Consider the following 14,889-nt stretch of genomic DNA (forward strand, 5'->3'; position numbering starts at 1 on the left):
GAGTGAAAACAAATTTTAGCAAACGGTATCCAATGAGCTGTCAAAATCTTGGAAGAAAGGAAGAGGAACTTTAAATAATGGTACTTGAAATAGGAAGAGAAATCAGAAAACGCGCTTCCACCGAAGAAAGAGAAACTTCCAAATAGAATAAGACTGCCGTGTGGCTTGTAACTTGTAAGCACTTCAGTCGGCTGTTGTTGCGAACATGTGCGGGGTAGCCCCCAGTCTTCGCCAGTTGTCATGCATCTACTCCTCCATCCCTCATTCAACCCAGCAACTTTTGCAGACCAGGCCCTGCTACACTCCAGAAAACACTTCCCTCTTTCCCCTTGTCCCCTGCGGTAATTTCCTTCCCCATCAAGCCATGTGCTCATTTCCAAGGGCTCCTCTCCGATTTGAATTCCTTTGTATAAATCATATATTTTTTCAGTTATTTTGAATTTGCTAGATTTTATTTTGGTTGAGGAATAAGAATGAAAACACAAGCTTCCTCATCCGATGTTAAAAGTTAGGTTATTAATCCAATATGGATATCTACTATTTGAATGAAAATATATTGATGGTGACGTATATACATTTTTAGGTTTTATTATCTGTATTTTAAAATGGTATATGATTTTTAACTGAATAAAAAAAATTAAAATATTTTTCTTTTTTAATTCAGAGTTCAATTTAATTATATTGATTGATATCAATAAGTTACTTTTAATTAAATAGAAAAAACTAAGGTGGTGTTTGTTTTTTTTACTTAATTCTAAATAAAACATTAATGTTTAATAGTGTTAAATATTAGGTTGTTTATTTTTATAGTATTTTATTTTTATTAAGTATTAAAAAGTAAAGAAAAATCAATATGTTATTTTTTCTATTTAGAAAAAGTTACACATTTTGATTTTTTTTTCTATTTAATAAAAAGTTTATAATAAGTTATGAAAAAGTAGAAAAACAAACAACTTAAATTCTGAAAACAAATTGTTTTCAACAAAAAGCCAAAAAAACAAACATCACCTAAATATTTAACTTTTTCTATTCAATTAAAAAACAAATACATGACTTTTTTTATTCAATAAAAAAACAAAAATCACTTAAAGGAATTTTTTTTAACTCTTTATAGAAAGCAATTTATTTTCAAATTTTAAGTTTATTTATTTTTCTATATTTGTATGACTTATTATAAATTTTTTATTAAATAAAAAAATCAAAATATTTGACTTTTTTTTAAATAAAAAAATAATACATTAATTTTTTTTTTACTTTTTTTAATACTTAATAGAAATAACATATTACAATAACAAACAACTTAATATATAACATTATTAACTACTATCTATTTTTAACTTTTATTTAAAATCAAATAAAAAAAAATTACCACCTAGTCTCATCTATTTGTCCCCTTCTACCTTAATTTTATTTATTTCTATTTTTATTCAACTTACTAAATTTCATCATACGTATTAAACAATTCAATACCACTATATAAATTTTGTTCTGTAAATACCATTATAATACCTTAATATTTTAATATCAAAGCTTGACTTTTTTTTTTTTTTTCCTTTTATATATCTTAATATAACTATACTTAAAATTCTACCATGAAAATAGACAATATATTGAAATTTCTCTTCCTAGCTTGTAAATTCCTAGTATAAATGAATATGATTTTATAACTAAATTTATGTTTATATTTATTTTTTTAATAAAATTCTAGAATATAAAAAAATATCATATCAAAGTTTTATATTTTTAAGTTTAAAATCCAAAGAAAATAACAGTAATTTTTATATAAAATATAAAAATTATTAAAAAAAAATTACATTAAAACAGTAATGATTTTTAGAAAATGATTAAGGTATTAAAAAAAATTTCATTATCTTAAATTAAGAAAATTAAAATAATTTTTAAGAAAAAAAAGAGGTACATTTTTTTTATATATAGGTGCTTCTAATTTTTATATAGAGGTTTGTATTTTTAAAAATAGAAAATAAAGTATACGTAAATAAAGACTAAAATTTATTTTAATTTTAATTATTAAAATATGCATGTAAATAGTATCATTAACTTTCTTAATTTAAAAAGGAAAATAAAAAAATTTAGGAAATTATCAAAAAGGAAATTTATCTGTTAAAGAAAAGCACAGATTGTAACTTATAAGCCTTTAAATATAAAGCATGAAGAGGTAGTTTCCTTTATAAGACGAGTGTAATCTTGTTCTCCTAGGGAGCTGTCATGGCAATGTTCACCCGGCCGTTACGCTAGAGCAGCTCAACCTAAGAAAAACGCCGTGGTGCCTCGCCGTCTTTACAAAATCCCAAACCCTCAAACGACAAAGACCACACCTCTTCAAGCGTCTCTGCCTCCTTCCAACCCTCCCTCTCATGCTTCACCCTCTAAACATGGCTTCTCTGGTTTCACTCTGCCTCTTATTCTCTCTCCTCACGTCCGCCCTCGCCGACGACGCCGCCGTCATGGACAACCTCCGCAAGGGCCTCAGCTCCACCCCCTCCGGCTGGACCGGTAGCGATTTCTGCAGCTGGGAAGGCATCAACTGCGGCAATACCGGCGATAGCAACGGCCGCGTCACCGCCATCAACATGGCTTCCAAGGGTCTCTCCGGCACTCTCCCTTCCGATCTCAACCAGCTCTCTCAACTCGTGACCTTGTCGTTTCAGTCTAACTCTCTCTCTGGTTCCTTGCCTTCTCTCGCTAACCTACAGTTTCTTCAAGATATCTACCTCGACAGCAACAATTTCACCTCCATCGACAAGGATTTCTTCACCAATCTGACGAGTTTGCAGACTGTGAGCCTCGGTGAGAACCCCGATCTGGCGCCGTGGTCGATCCCAGATGGGTTGAGCCAGTCCAAGAGTCTGGCTATCTTCTATGCTAGCAATGCTAACATTGAAGGGTCCATACCAGATTGGTTCGGTTCGATGCCGAGTCTCAACGAACTGAGGCTGTCCTACAACAATCTCAATGGGTCTCTTCCATCTTCTCTGCCTGGGACCAGCATCCAAAAGCTGTGGATGAATAATCAGCAAAGTGGGCTTTCGGGCACGATCGATGTGTTGGCAGCCATGCCCGATCTAACACAAGTGTGGCTGCAAGCGAATGCCTTCACTGGGCCCATCCCGGACCTGTCAAATTGCACCCAGTTGTTTGATTTGCAGCTTCGGGACAATCAGTTCACTGGTATTGTGCCTTCTTCGTTGACAAGTTTACCTCAATTGGTTAACATTACTTTGAAAAACAACAAATTACAAGGTCCTGTACCCGAGTTTTCTAGTGGTGTTAACGCCGAACTAGATAATAATAAGTTTTGTAGGACGTCTGTTGGACCTTGTGATAGTCAGGTTACTACATTGCTTGAGGTTGCTGGGGCTTTAGGGTATCCTACAAGCTTGGCTGACTCCTGGGAAGGGAACGATGCGTGCCACCAATGGGCGTTTATTTCATGTGATTCGCAGGGGAAGAATGTGACTATTGTGAATTTTGCAAAACGGGGTTTTACGGGTACAATTTCACCAGCCTTTGCAAATCTCACATCTCTGCGGAATTTGTACTTGAACAATAATAACCTTACGGGTTCTATTCCAGAGAGCTTGACTAGTTTGACTCAGCTTCAGGTTCTTGATGTGTCAAATAATAATCTTACTGGGGGCATACCGAAATTTGGAGGTGGGGTGAAGGTAACTACGACAGGCAATCTCTTACTTGGAAACGGTACAGACTCTGGAAGTGGAGATTCTCCATCTTCTGGTACCAATAGTACCTCACCAAGTGGTACTCCGGCTGGGTCGCCTAATGGTTCAACCCCTTCAGCTGGTGTAATTGCTGCTATAGTTGTTGCTGTTGTCATTTTTATTGGGGTTGTGTTATTTGTGTCTTACAAATGTTGCGTTAGGAAACGGCATAAGAAATTTGGCAGGGTGGACAACCCTGAAAATGGGAAGGAAATGGTGGTCAATAAGGTAATGGGAGGAATGGGTGGGTATGGTGGAGTCCCAAGTGAATTACACAGCCAGAGTAGTGGTGATCATAGTGACATTCCAGTGTTTGAAGGTGGAAATATTGCAATTTCAATCCAAGTTCTTCGACAGGTGACTAACAACTTTAGTGAAGATAATATATTAGGCAGAGGAGGGTTCGGTGTTGTTTACAAAGGCGAGTTGCATGATGGGACAAAGATTGCCGTGAAAAGGATGGAATCAGCAGCAGTGGGCACCAAAGGAATGAATGAGTTTCAGGCAGAGATTGCAGTTCTTACAAAAGTTAGGCACAGACATTTGGTTGCTCTGCTAGGTTTCTGTGTCAATGGTAATGAGAGGCTTTTGGTATATGAATACATGCCGCAGGGGACACTAGGACAGCATTTGTTTGATTGGCGTGAAAATGGGTACCCAGCTTTGACTTGGAAGCAAAGGGTGACAATTGCATTGGATGTAGGAAGAGGAGTGGAATACCTTCACAGCTTAGCACAACAGAGTTTCATTCATAGAGATTTGAAACCATCCAACATACTTCTTGGAGATGACATGAGAGCTAAGGTTGCCGATTTTGGGTTGGTTAAAAATGCACCTGATGGGAAGTATTCTGTGGAGACACGGTTGGCTGGAACATTTGGATATCTTGCTCCTGAATATGCTGGTAAGTCTAAGCATTTGATTTTCCCATTCCATTATATTTACCTTTTCTTATTAAAACAAAGACAACTACATACTGCACTTCTTTTCTCAACATTTATCTTAGCTTTTTTTCTTCTAAAATTCTTTGTCATGCTTTGCTCTGACAAGAGGGAGGGGAATACCAAGGAATGCAGGGCGAGAATTAGCATTATATGATTTGAAAAAATAAGTGTTCATGAAGGTTTTTTTATTTAACTGAAAAGGGGAATACCAAGGAATGCAGGGCGAGAATTAGCATTATATGATTTGAAAAAAAAAGTGTTCATGAAGGTTTTTTTATTTAACTGAAAATTTTGTGACCTAGTAATGGAAATAATGCTATATGCATTGGGAAATTCTAATTAGCTTGCATCTACCTTATCCTGATGTTTGGCCTCTGTTCTGTGGATCCACTTTATGGTTTGAATCAGGATCCAAAATGTTGTTAAACACTTTATGAACCCAAATGAGTTGATGCTAAACTGCTTCAGTGCCAATTGCCTGCTAGGGAGAGGCTTGCCATGACCTTAGCTGAGTGCCACCAAACATACACTATCACCCGAAATGAGCAATTATATATAACAAGAGGGTAGAAGGTTCATTTCTACACATGGAACCATGTTGATGATCTTTCTTTTCTTTTCGCCACCTTAGAGAGCTCAATATATCACCCTGCAGAAATTTGATCTCATGGATAAAGTTATTCCAAAGCAATCCTTTTGTTTCTTTCCTTTTTTTTTTTTTTGTTGTCCCTCTTTTCTTCTTCCCACTTTTCTTGAGCAACAGATCTTGGGCTTTTTCTTTTTCTTTTTCTTTATTTCTTTTATCTTTTGGATCTTCTCTGTCCAGTTTTCTGTATGTTCCATAACCTCTCAATCTTTTCTGTGAAATTTATCAGATTGTTAATATTGGTTCCAGTTGTTAACTAGCAGTTTTTGTTTATGAACCTTAATTATTTGATTTAATGAGACACCAACTGAAATTGCTTGAAATAGTTGTGGGCCATTGTTATAAAAGGACCAATTCATTCATCAAAATATAAATCCGGGTTAAGATATTAGGGTCCATGCCCATTTTACGTTGTTTTTCTTCTCTTATGTCCGTAACAGGTATGCATATAGAGTTGTAAATTATTTTCCTTTTTCAAGTTTTGTTCCTACTCTTCAAGCATGAAGGTGAAGGTGAAATTTGACCCTCTGATGAATTTGCTTTGTTTTAAAACAGCTACTGGAAGAGTGACAACCAAGGTCGATGTTTATGCATTTGGAGTGGTATTGATGGAGCTGATCACTGGTAGAAAAGCTCTAGACGAGACCATGCCTGATGAAAGGTCTCATTTGGTGTCATGGTTCCGCAGGGTACTAATCAACAAGGACAACCTCCAAAAGGCTATTGACCAAACTCTAGACCCTGATGAAGAGACCTTAGCAAGCATCTGCAAGGTGGCTGAGCTGGCTGGCCATTGCACTGCTCGCGAACCATATCAGAGACCCGAGATGGGCCATGCCGTTAACATCTTGGGACCTCTCGTAGAGCAGTGGAAGCCTGTTCGCCCTGATGAAGATGAAAGCTATGGCATTGATCTCCACATGAGCCTTCCTCAAGCCCTTCAAAGATGGCAAGCAGATGAAGGTACTTCCATGATGGTTAATGATCTTTCCTACAGCCGAACCCAGTCAAGCATTCCCTCAAAACCTTCTGGATTTGCTGATACATTTGATTCAATGGATTGCCGGTGACAATGAAAAGGCGAGATCAGTATCCTCTGAAAAGAAGTGGAAAGTTCTTCCTTTTTTTTTTGGTTTCTTCTTTTTCTTTCTTCTGGTGGGGGGAATGGATGCAAAAGGAAAAAAAAAAAAAAAACAACAGGTTCCTGAGCTGCTGTTTAATACTGTGACTTACCAGAGTGCCACAGTGTTGTATTTATTTATTTTTTTATTTTTTCCTTTCAAGACATTAACGTGGCCTTTTTTGTATGTTATTCTCATGGTCTTTACTGTGCTCGAAACATGAACCAACTAATACTTTTGTTCATTATTGTTTGGATTCTTTACAGCAGAGATGGTTGGTAAAGAAAAAAAAAAGACATATATTGTCCTTGAAGATATTCATTGCCTTCCAGTATGTGTTGTTGGGCAGTTTCGCCTTTTTCCCTTCTCCCCTTTTCCTTTTCCCTGATACTTTATTTATTAGGTTTGATCGGTTTAGGTGGAAGATGTTAAAGTCTCCAAGGAAGATGAAAAATATTAAAAAAATGTGACATGGAGGAAGAAGTTGGATATAAGCTGGCAAAGAAAGAGATGGTTAGGTTTGGTAGGAATGAAGCTTAAAAGCAAATCTCTACATGTGGGGGGAGGGAGCATTTGAAGGCGGACGTTGAGGAGCTTGACATGAGGGCCTCTAATTGGAGGAGACTTATGGAGTGGTGCACATGTTGTGGGGCCTTTTGTGAATCTTTTGGTGAGGATATTATTAGATGAATTGATGGTTTAGATACGTGACCATGGCAAAGACCAATTTAATAGATGGCAATGATGATGAAGAATGGTTTACGGTTGGTCTTTGTGACGTGATACCATCCCACTTTCCTAAGGAACTTCTAAGGTGTTCCTGGCTGTCACCAACCATAACGTGAAACACAGTTGGTGTTTTGTTTGAAAAAAACTGGCCAAGCTTGGATACTTTATTGTCTTTGAACGTTGAAATAATGATAATACCCATATTTGAAAAACCAGCTTCAGGGTATTCAAAGTTACATATATAAGAATGCAACTTGAAAGGTAAACCTATGAGGTATTCTTCACCTATTGATCTTATTGGAGGAAATGATGAGCCAATAGATTCACTAGGCCAAGCACTTAAGAGGTGGTAGAGAATCCTTAAGTTTATGATGTTTGGATAAAGCCTTTAAAAATATAATATGATGTAACAATAATGGATTTATTATTTAATAATTTGATTTCATCGTGATGAGACCCCATGGTGACTAGTGTGTATGGTTACACATTTGACAAAACTTATGATGAATTATGATATTAGACATCAAATAGTTATGATTTGACCAAACTATTATACTGTAAAAGCTCTTAACCTTGAGAGAATATTAAGTTTTTGTTAAAGTCTTCATCGGTTTTGATTCATGGGTGAGACCTTAAGATGATCATTTATTTTCTATGAATTGGTTCATTATTAATGGAGGTTTATGACAACAGGTATACTTAAGGTAAACACCATGATATCTCATGGGTTTGAGACAATTTGCCTTTTTGAAAGATTCCAAGGACATATGATCAAGAAATCTATGGTCATAGTGGTTCCTTAATTAGAATTTGACATATGCTCTTTCTGAGATGAGTATGTCATGAATTGATCAGAAAATAGAAGGATCTAAGACTTAAGGTTATAAAGGTAATCTTTTGGAGATTGATAGCATTCACCTTGTTAGTTTACAAACACCAATTCACAAGGAGCCTGGATATAATGGATGGTAGGTCACATGCTTAATTCTAGTATTTCATTGTAATATCATAGGATACTAGAGTTTCGTTGACTCTCTATAGTGTGGTGTTGAGTTAACTTCAAAATTAGATTATGAATGTGTCAGTTTTTCCTATGGGTCTCAATGGTCCCTGCTCGAGCTTATGTTTTGTGATAACATAGTTTTTTAGGGTTAGTTGTATTCGTTATGCACATGTGTGCATAAGGCTATTTTGGTACAAAGGCAAGGTTGCACAAAAGCTTGTGAATGATCTCTCTAAATTGGGTTAATTGATTAATTGGAGCTTAATAAGACTAATTAATCAATTAGAACCTAATTGGGCAAGATTAAGTGATTTAAACCCAAGATGGGCTTAAGTAACTTACCCGTAAGAAGCCTATATAAACCCCCCTCCCCTTCCCTTTAATGGTTTAAGGCTACACATCAGACATTCAATCTTCCATTCTTTAGAGAGAAGAGAGCCCTAACCACCAACCATTTGAGATGAGTATTTCACCTCTCACACGTTATGATTTGGAAAGAGAGATATCAAGTGGAAGGATCTTGATTTGTGAGATCTACTATGTATACAATGTATCTTCACCAATAAGATTTGATATAGGAATATTCAGATATAAGGTAAAGCGTTATTCTCTATATTTAAAAGTTTTTAGATGTTTTTTTACTTCCATTGTGTAGATCTAAAGATCTCTTATTATAGTTTGCATACACCCTAATTGATCTAAGGCTATGAATGGAGTAGTATAATCTAGGAATTCTAAACATATAAAAGGTTCCTGCTTTGGTCCATCCTTATGCCAACTTTGGGAAGACCTTGTTTTATCCTATACCTTTACTTCTTCTAGTAAGAGTAAGTCAATTGATCTAGTAGCCATTGGGGATGATTTGGAACATGTTATTTTTGTTGCTTGTAAGTTGTCTATTCTTACTGACTAAGTATATCACCCCCTTTTGGATACAATGGTAATAGACAAATCACTTAGGCTTACCTATCAAGTATTTTACCCTTATAGTTTTTTTTTTTTTTCAGAGTCTTACCCTTTTAGAAAGTGTTTGCGTTTTTTCAGTTGTTGTAGTTCAACTTTGAAGTTTACAGGTCATACATAATACATAGAGATGTACCGTAAAGGGTTAGGTAAAGATCTTATCTTCTTAAGTGGCTTAATTGACCAAAGAGCTTTCTCTAGCAAATTCTTGACTGGAATCAAAAAGGAAAATTTCAAATAACCTAAAGGTTGAGCTAGGTATAGTCGATTAGACAAAGTGAAAGGCTCGTTTGAAAGTGATATAACATGAAAAGGAAGACCTAAGCAATCTCTTGAAGAAAGCCAAAAGGTCCTAGGCCTTCTATGAAGCCAAGCTTTCATTTGCAAGAGGAAAATTTGAGAGATAGGGATGCAGTTTTTGCCAAACTCTATAAGGAGTTAATCGCTGATGTAATACCTAGTACTAATGAATTAAATAGGTAATAATGATTATCTTAGTACTTAACTTTAAACGTGCTTAATTAGATGTTAAAACTAGTTTAGTGCTAATCTTGTTTAATTATGAATTAAACCTTGATTACGGTTAAGTGGGATTAGTTAATGACTTAAGCATGCTTAATAGGTTCTTAGGGGTTGATTATAGATATGAAAACCTAAAGGACTAAAAGGCAACTATAGGTCTAATATTGGATAACTTAAAGGACTAAACAACAATTTTGGAAAGTTGAGATTGGTGGCAACCTTACGGCCTGCCACCACTTGCTTGGCTACTTGGGGACCCTTTATAAGGGCATGTAGCCTTGTTTTGGAGCCTTGTCTCTGCAGCAGCCTGGGTTAGAGAGAGAATCTAGAGAGAGAAAGTGAAGATTTGAGGTAAGGAAGTTGATTAATATAGTAATGTTGGTGTATTTGGGTTCCTAATGATATTTTGAAACAAATTAATGGTAAAGTTTATGTAAAGGTTGAGTGCAATTAGTTATAAACATGTTTTAATTATAAATCATAATTAATTAAGATTTAAAGGGTTTTAACTTAAGTATTTTATTAATGGGAAGATCAACATACATCTTTGTTTAGTTTGGTTTGATTGAAAAGTATATTAGTAAAGCATGTGATTAATTAGGTTATTTGGACACTTGGGACTTGTTAATGGGTTAGGCTTTAGGAAAATCAAAACAATTAGTGTTTGGTAATTAATTGGGGAATATTAATATGCATTGTAAAGATTGTTTAATTCAATTCAAATTTGATTTGAAAACTCGTGAGCATGTAGATTAGAGAATATGAGAATTAAAAATTGGCATCAGTAAGTTGTTAAAAATTAGTAAGAAAAGAAAATGTCATAAGTTTTAATTGTATAAATTTTCATGGTTAGGAAACCTAAATTATGTTGTTTCATTTCAGTTCCTTGTAATAGGTAAATATTGCCTACATAAAAGAATCACAAAAGGGAAGTCGGTGTAAGGTAGGGAATTTTATGTTGTTCCATGGTGTATCTTGGTTTCTTTCCTTGACACATTTATTGAGATTTCATGTCATTTCTATGATTTCATGAAGTATTTTAATGTGTCATTGCATCTCGGTTTGTTGTATTGAAATGTTATAATGATATTGGAACATATATTGGTATGAAGCTTCATGGTTCAGTTTTGTGGAAATGGTTCATGGTGTGGTTGCATTACAAGAAGGATATGAAATAATGACAAATGATGTCCAAATAATTATTTGATATGTGGGAAGTGTTTATGTGAAGCTACAGGTACTATCCTTTGATATATTGTTTATGTGAGACCGTGGGTCCTTGGGTGAAAGTCCCTAAAGCCCTTGAGGAAGACATTCTGATGTGGGTGTATGGGGTTGGTCCTGCCCCTGGGTTTTAGTCCTTAAAGACACAAGGTTGGTCATGCCCTTGGGTTTTAGTCCCTAAAGACACGAGGTTGGTCATGCCCTTAGGTATGAGTCCCAAAAGAACATGAGGTATGCCTTATCCTTGGATTATAGTCCCAGAATAGTCATATTATTATATTGATTGAGTATCTTATGGAGCATTGATATCTAATGTGTACATTGCTGGGGGTTAGTAGTTTATCAGTTGTGAAAGGATGGATGAGGAAAAGCAGAGATGAAACCAATAATCACATGCATACATGTTTAACATTATTATATATTTGTTAATAGTTATAAAATGTTTATCATGCATGTTATTATACGTTTAATTTCAAGGTTTTTAAGGGTATGCTTAGGATGGCTATAAACTTTCCCACTGAGTTGTGAACTCACCCTATCACTTTCCCTTTTAGATGCAGGTTAGAAGACCTATGATGGAAATAATGCTTGAGCATTGTTTTTTTTGTTGATTGGATGTTGTTTGCTCGCATTGAAAGTACTTTTGAGGCTTTGCCTTTGTATCATACAAAGACTAAATCTTTTTGAAGGAATGATGTAATGTATATTTGTCATATATACTTGTAGTATGGGCTACCCGTAGTGAACCATGGGGTTTTAGTATATGTAAAGTAATGTAATACAAGTTCTTTTTGTGAAATAAATCATATTTTGTTAACTAATAGTTACAAAGTTTAATACAAGATGTAAACCTCTTTATAACAAGTTTCCATATTCTCTTTTTGCACAAAATCAAGCAGGAACTCAACATTTAAATTTTTGAAAGCACTTATGTTGTATTTGAGTATCAATTATTAAGTTTGAACCCCAAGGTGTGACAACTGACCTTTAGTCCTGGGACAAACTCAATTATAATAAGGGTTATATCTTAGGTTAGGGCAAATCCCCACTTAAAGTTAAGGGTAGTGGAATTTTGATCCTCTTGAATTTGGCTTTGTCAACTGCTTTGAGGGTTCGACTAGTTGGTACTTGGTGTATGATCATACATTGGATTACTATGGTCTTTCTATTGGCATCTTAAATCTATGCAATAGAAGCAATACTGATTTTTTTTTTAAATGATCTTTAAGATTAAAAATTTAATCTTTAGGTTTGGATGTTCCTAAACCTTAAATGTTAAGTGTTGAAATGACCTTGAAAACCTAGAGATCTTTATAAGGTTGAGGCTAGGGCTTGCTCTAGAATGTGAAGAGGAGAATAAAATAATGAAACCCTAACCTTGTAAGGGGTATTTATAAGGTTCCAAAAGGGCTTAAGTGACTTGAGCCCATCTTCAACATGTATTACTTAATCTAACCCAAAGAAGTCTTAATTGATTAATTAGCCCAACAGAGCACCAATTAATCAATTCATTAGCCCCATCCAGATATGTTGTCCACTAATTCTTGTACAACCTTATGTAGTTACCAAAACACCCTTATGCACATAATTGAATTTAGAGTTGATCCAACCCTAATAAAATGTGTCAACAAGGTATATATGCTACAATAGGGACCACTAGGACCCAAAAGATAGTATTTGCTTCCTTAAAAATCAATTATGAAGTTGACTCAATATCTTACTATAAAGAGTCAATGACACTCCAATACCCTATATATATTACAATGAGGCATTAAGAACTCGCTTGGTAGTACTTCTTAAAAGTGTTTCTAACCCTAAAAACACTCTAAAGCGTCTTTAAGGTTGAAAAATAGGTGTTTGGCAATATTTAAAAAAAATACTTTCGAAAATTTAGAGAAAATTTTGAACTAATTTTTACTAAAGCACTTGGGAGGTGTTTATTTTAAAAAACAATTTCCCTTCCAAACATTCTTGAAATAACCCTAAGTGTTTCCTTTTACCCACTCTTTCCCTTTCACCTTCTCTTCATCTTTCACTCTCCATTTCCTCATTATCTCTCCATCCAAATGGAGACTAATTCGACAACTCTCATTACTTTCATTCAACATTGTTGGACTCTACTCCAAGATACTCTCTATTCTAGATGCACAAGTTTTATAAAGTGAATCATGTGTAAGATGTAGAAAAAATATCTACTAAAATTAATGCCTACAGACATTCTTGCCTCATAGAACGAAAGAAACTGGCATATGTTTATAGTTGACATACGTGGATGTCTAAACCTACAAATTACACACACATATCACAAGGATTGTAAAACTACACTTTCAACCATATTTTATAACACAACATCTCATACCCAAGCAAGAATATAGCAAGAGCGAGAATTAACATTTGACCATTTCAATATGTATTTATTAATTCATTTTTTAAAATATTTTTCAAAATTTTCTTATAACATAAATGTTTATGTATTCTTTTGTAATGAAAAGTTCCTGGTTTATTATAATATTTTCATTTTCTAATTAAATTGTATGTCCTTCATGGTAATTTATTAATATTAAAAATATTTTTTGTACTTATATGACATATTGTCAAAAACACCATTAGAATCACATTTTTAGATTCTCATAAATGTGTTTGTCACGGAAGCACAATAAAAGAAAACACTTCCAATAAAAATAGTTCGACTAAAAGTACTACCAAATAGGCTCTAAGTGCTCAAGACTGTGACTTACTATCTATTACATACAGTTTTCCTATGAACTGGTGTATGTAATCTAACAAGGTGAAAGTTATTAGTTTCCTAAGATTACCTCTATCATCCTTGAGTTTCATATCCTCCTATTGTGTGGTCAATTAACATATCTAAGTTTACTAGAGCTTATGTTAAGTTCCACTTAAGGAACTACCATGGTCATAGTTTACCCAAATATACATCCTTAGGATCACCCAAAGTGACACATAGTCTAAATCTCATGAATCATAGTATCTTTATTAAGAATAACTATTGTTACCGACTTCCACTAATAGTGACTCAATCGATAAGGAATATATTATCACTTTAAGATCTTACTCATAAGTCAAAACCACTGCTAATTTTAGTATAAACTTAGTATTCTCTCAAAGTCGAGAGATAATACAACATAGCAACTTGGTGGAGTCATAACTACCTAATAGCCTTATGCCATGACTCATTGTAGTTCCTATTCAATATGTAACTAACATACTAGTGCACTTACCATGGGAAATTCATCTCAATGACCAAGTCCAACCCTCCCTCTAATTAGAAATAGTGCATTTCATCCTCTAATTAATTGTCTAAGTCCATGAACCGATTGTGAACAAGTCAACTACTTGTAAGGAACCCATGACTTGAATCTTCCATGCAACTCCGAATACCCCCAAGTCATTTGCAATGCAAGAGATGCTAGGCAAGAATGCTCATAAAGTATAATGCATGAAATAAGGATGGATAAAAGTGAAACTTGAATATCATTAAATAAATGATGAATTCCAAATCTGTTATACTATGTCATGCTTTTAAGGACTTTATCCTAATATTATTCTACTAGCATTCAAAGCATACTAGATACTCATTTGAAAACTATGTTATCCCTATGACCAACCTCCTCATCAATGTCTGGGTGAAGAGATCTTCCAGGTTCTCCACAAAAGGTATCTTGTTAACCGTCACATCATCCTTCTATACTATCTAAACACTCTAAAACGCAAGCATATAATCCTTTGTTCCCTAAAGATACTAGAGTATATGTTTGACAACTATCTAGTGTTTTGGACTTAGATTTGACTAATATCTGCACACCATATCTACAATAAAATAAATATCCAATCTATTACATAAAATCTCATACATAAATAAGGCTACCCATTATAGAGGCATAGGGTACCATCTTAATGTGATTTATTTTTTTATATATCAAATGATATCAATCTTAAGAAAAGACAACTCCAAACCTAAAAAGTAGCAAACTTT

The 14,889-nt window shown here is 34.5% G+C and overlaps 1 protein-coding gene across 1 annotated transcript; it reads left to right on the forward strand.

The window, feature by feature from the left end:
* The first annotated feature begins 2,207 nt into the window (after positions 1-2,207).
* On the forward strand, positions 2,208-6,698 carry LOC117914658 (receptor-like kinase TMK4). The gene is made up of 2 exons (XM_034830083.1): positions 2,208-4,644; positions 5,886-6,698. The coding sequence occupies exons 1-2, from the start codon at positions 2,376-2,378 to the stop codon at positions 6,398-6,400; spliced, it is 2,784 nt and encodes a 927-aa protein (XP_034685974.1). The 5' UTR covers positions 2,208-2,375; the 3' UTR covers positions 6,401-6,698.
* Positions 6,699-14,889: the final 8,191 nt, after the last annotated feature.

The sequence above is a fragment of the Vitis riparia genome, chromosome 5 (genome assembly GCF_004353265.1).
Source record: "Vitis riparia cultivar Riparia Gloire de Montpellier isolate 1030 chromosome 5, EGFV_Vit.rip_1.0, whole genome shotgun sequence".
Lineage (NCBI taxonomy): Eukaryota > Viridiplantae > Streptophyta > Magnoliopsida > Vitales > Vitaceae > Vitis > Vitis riparia.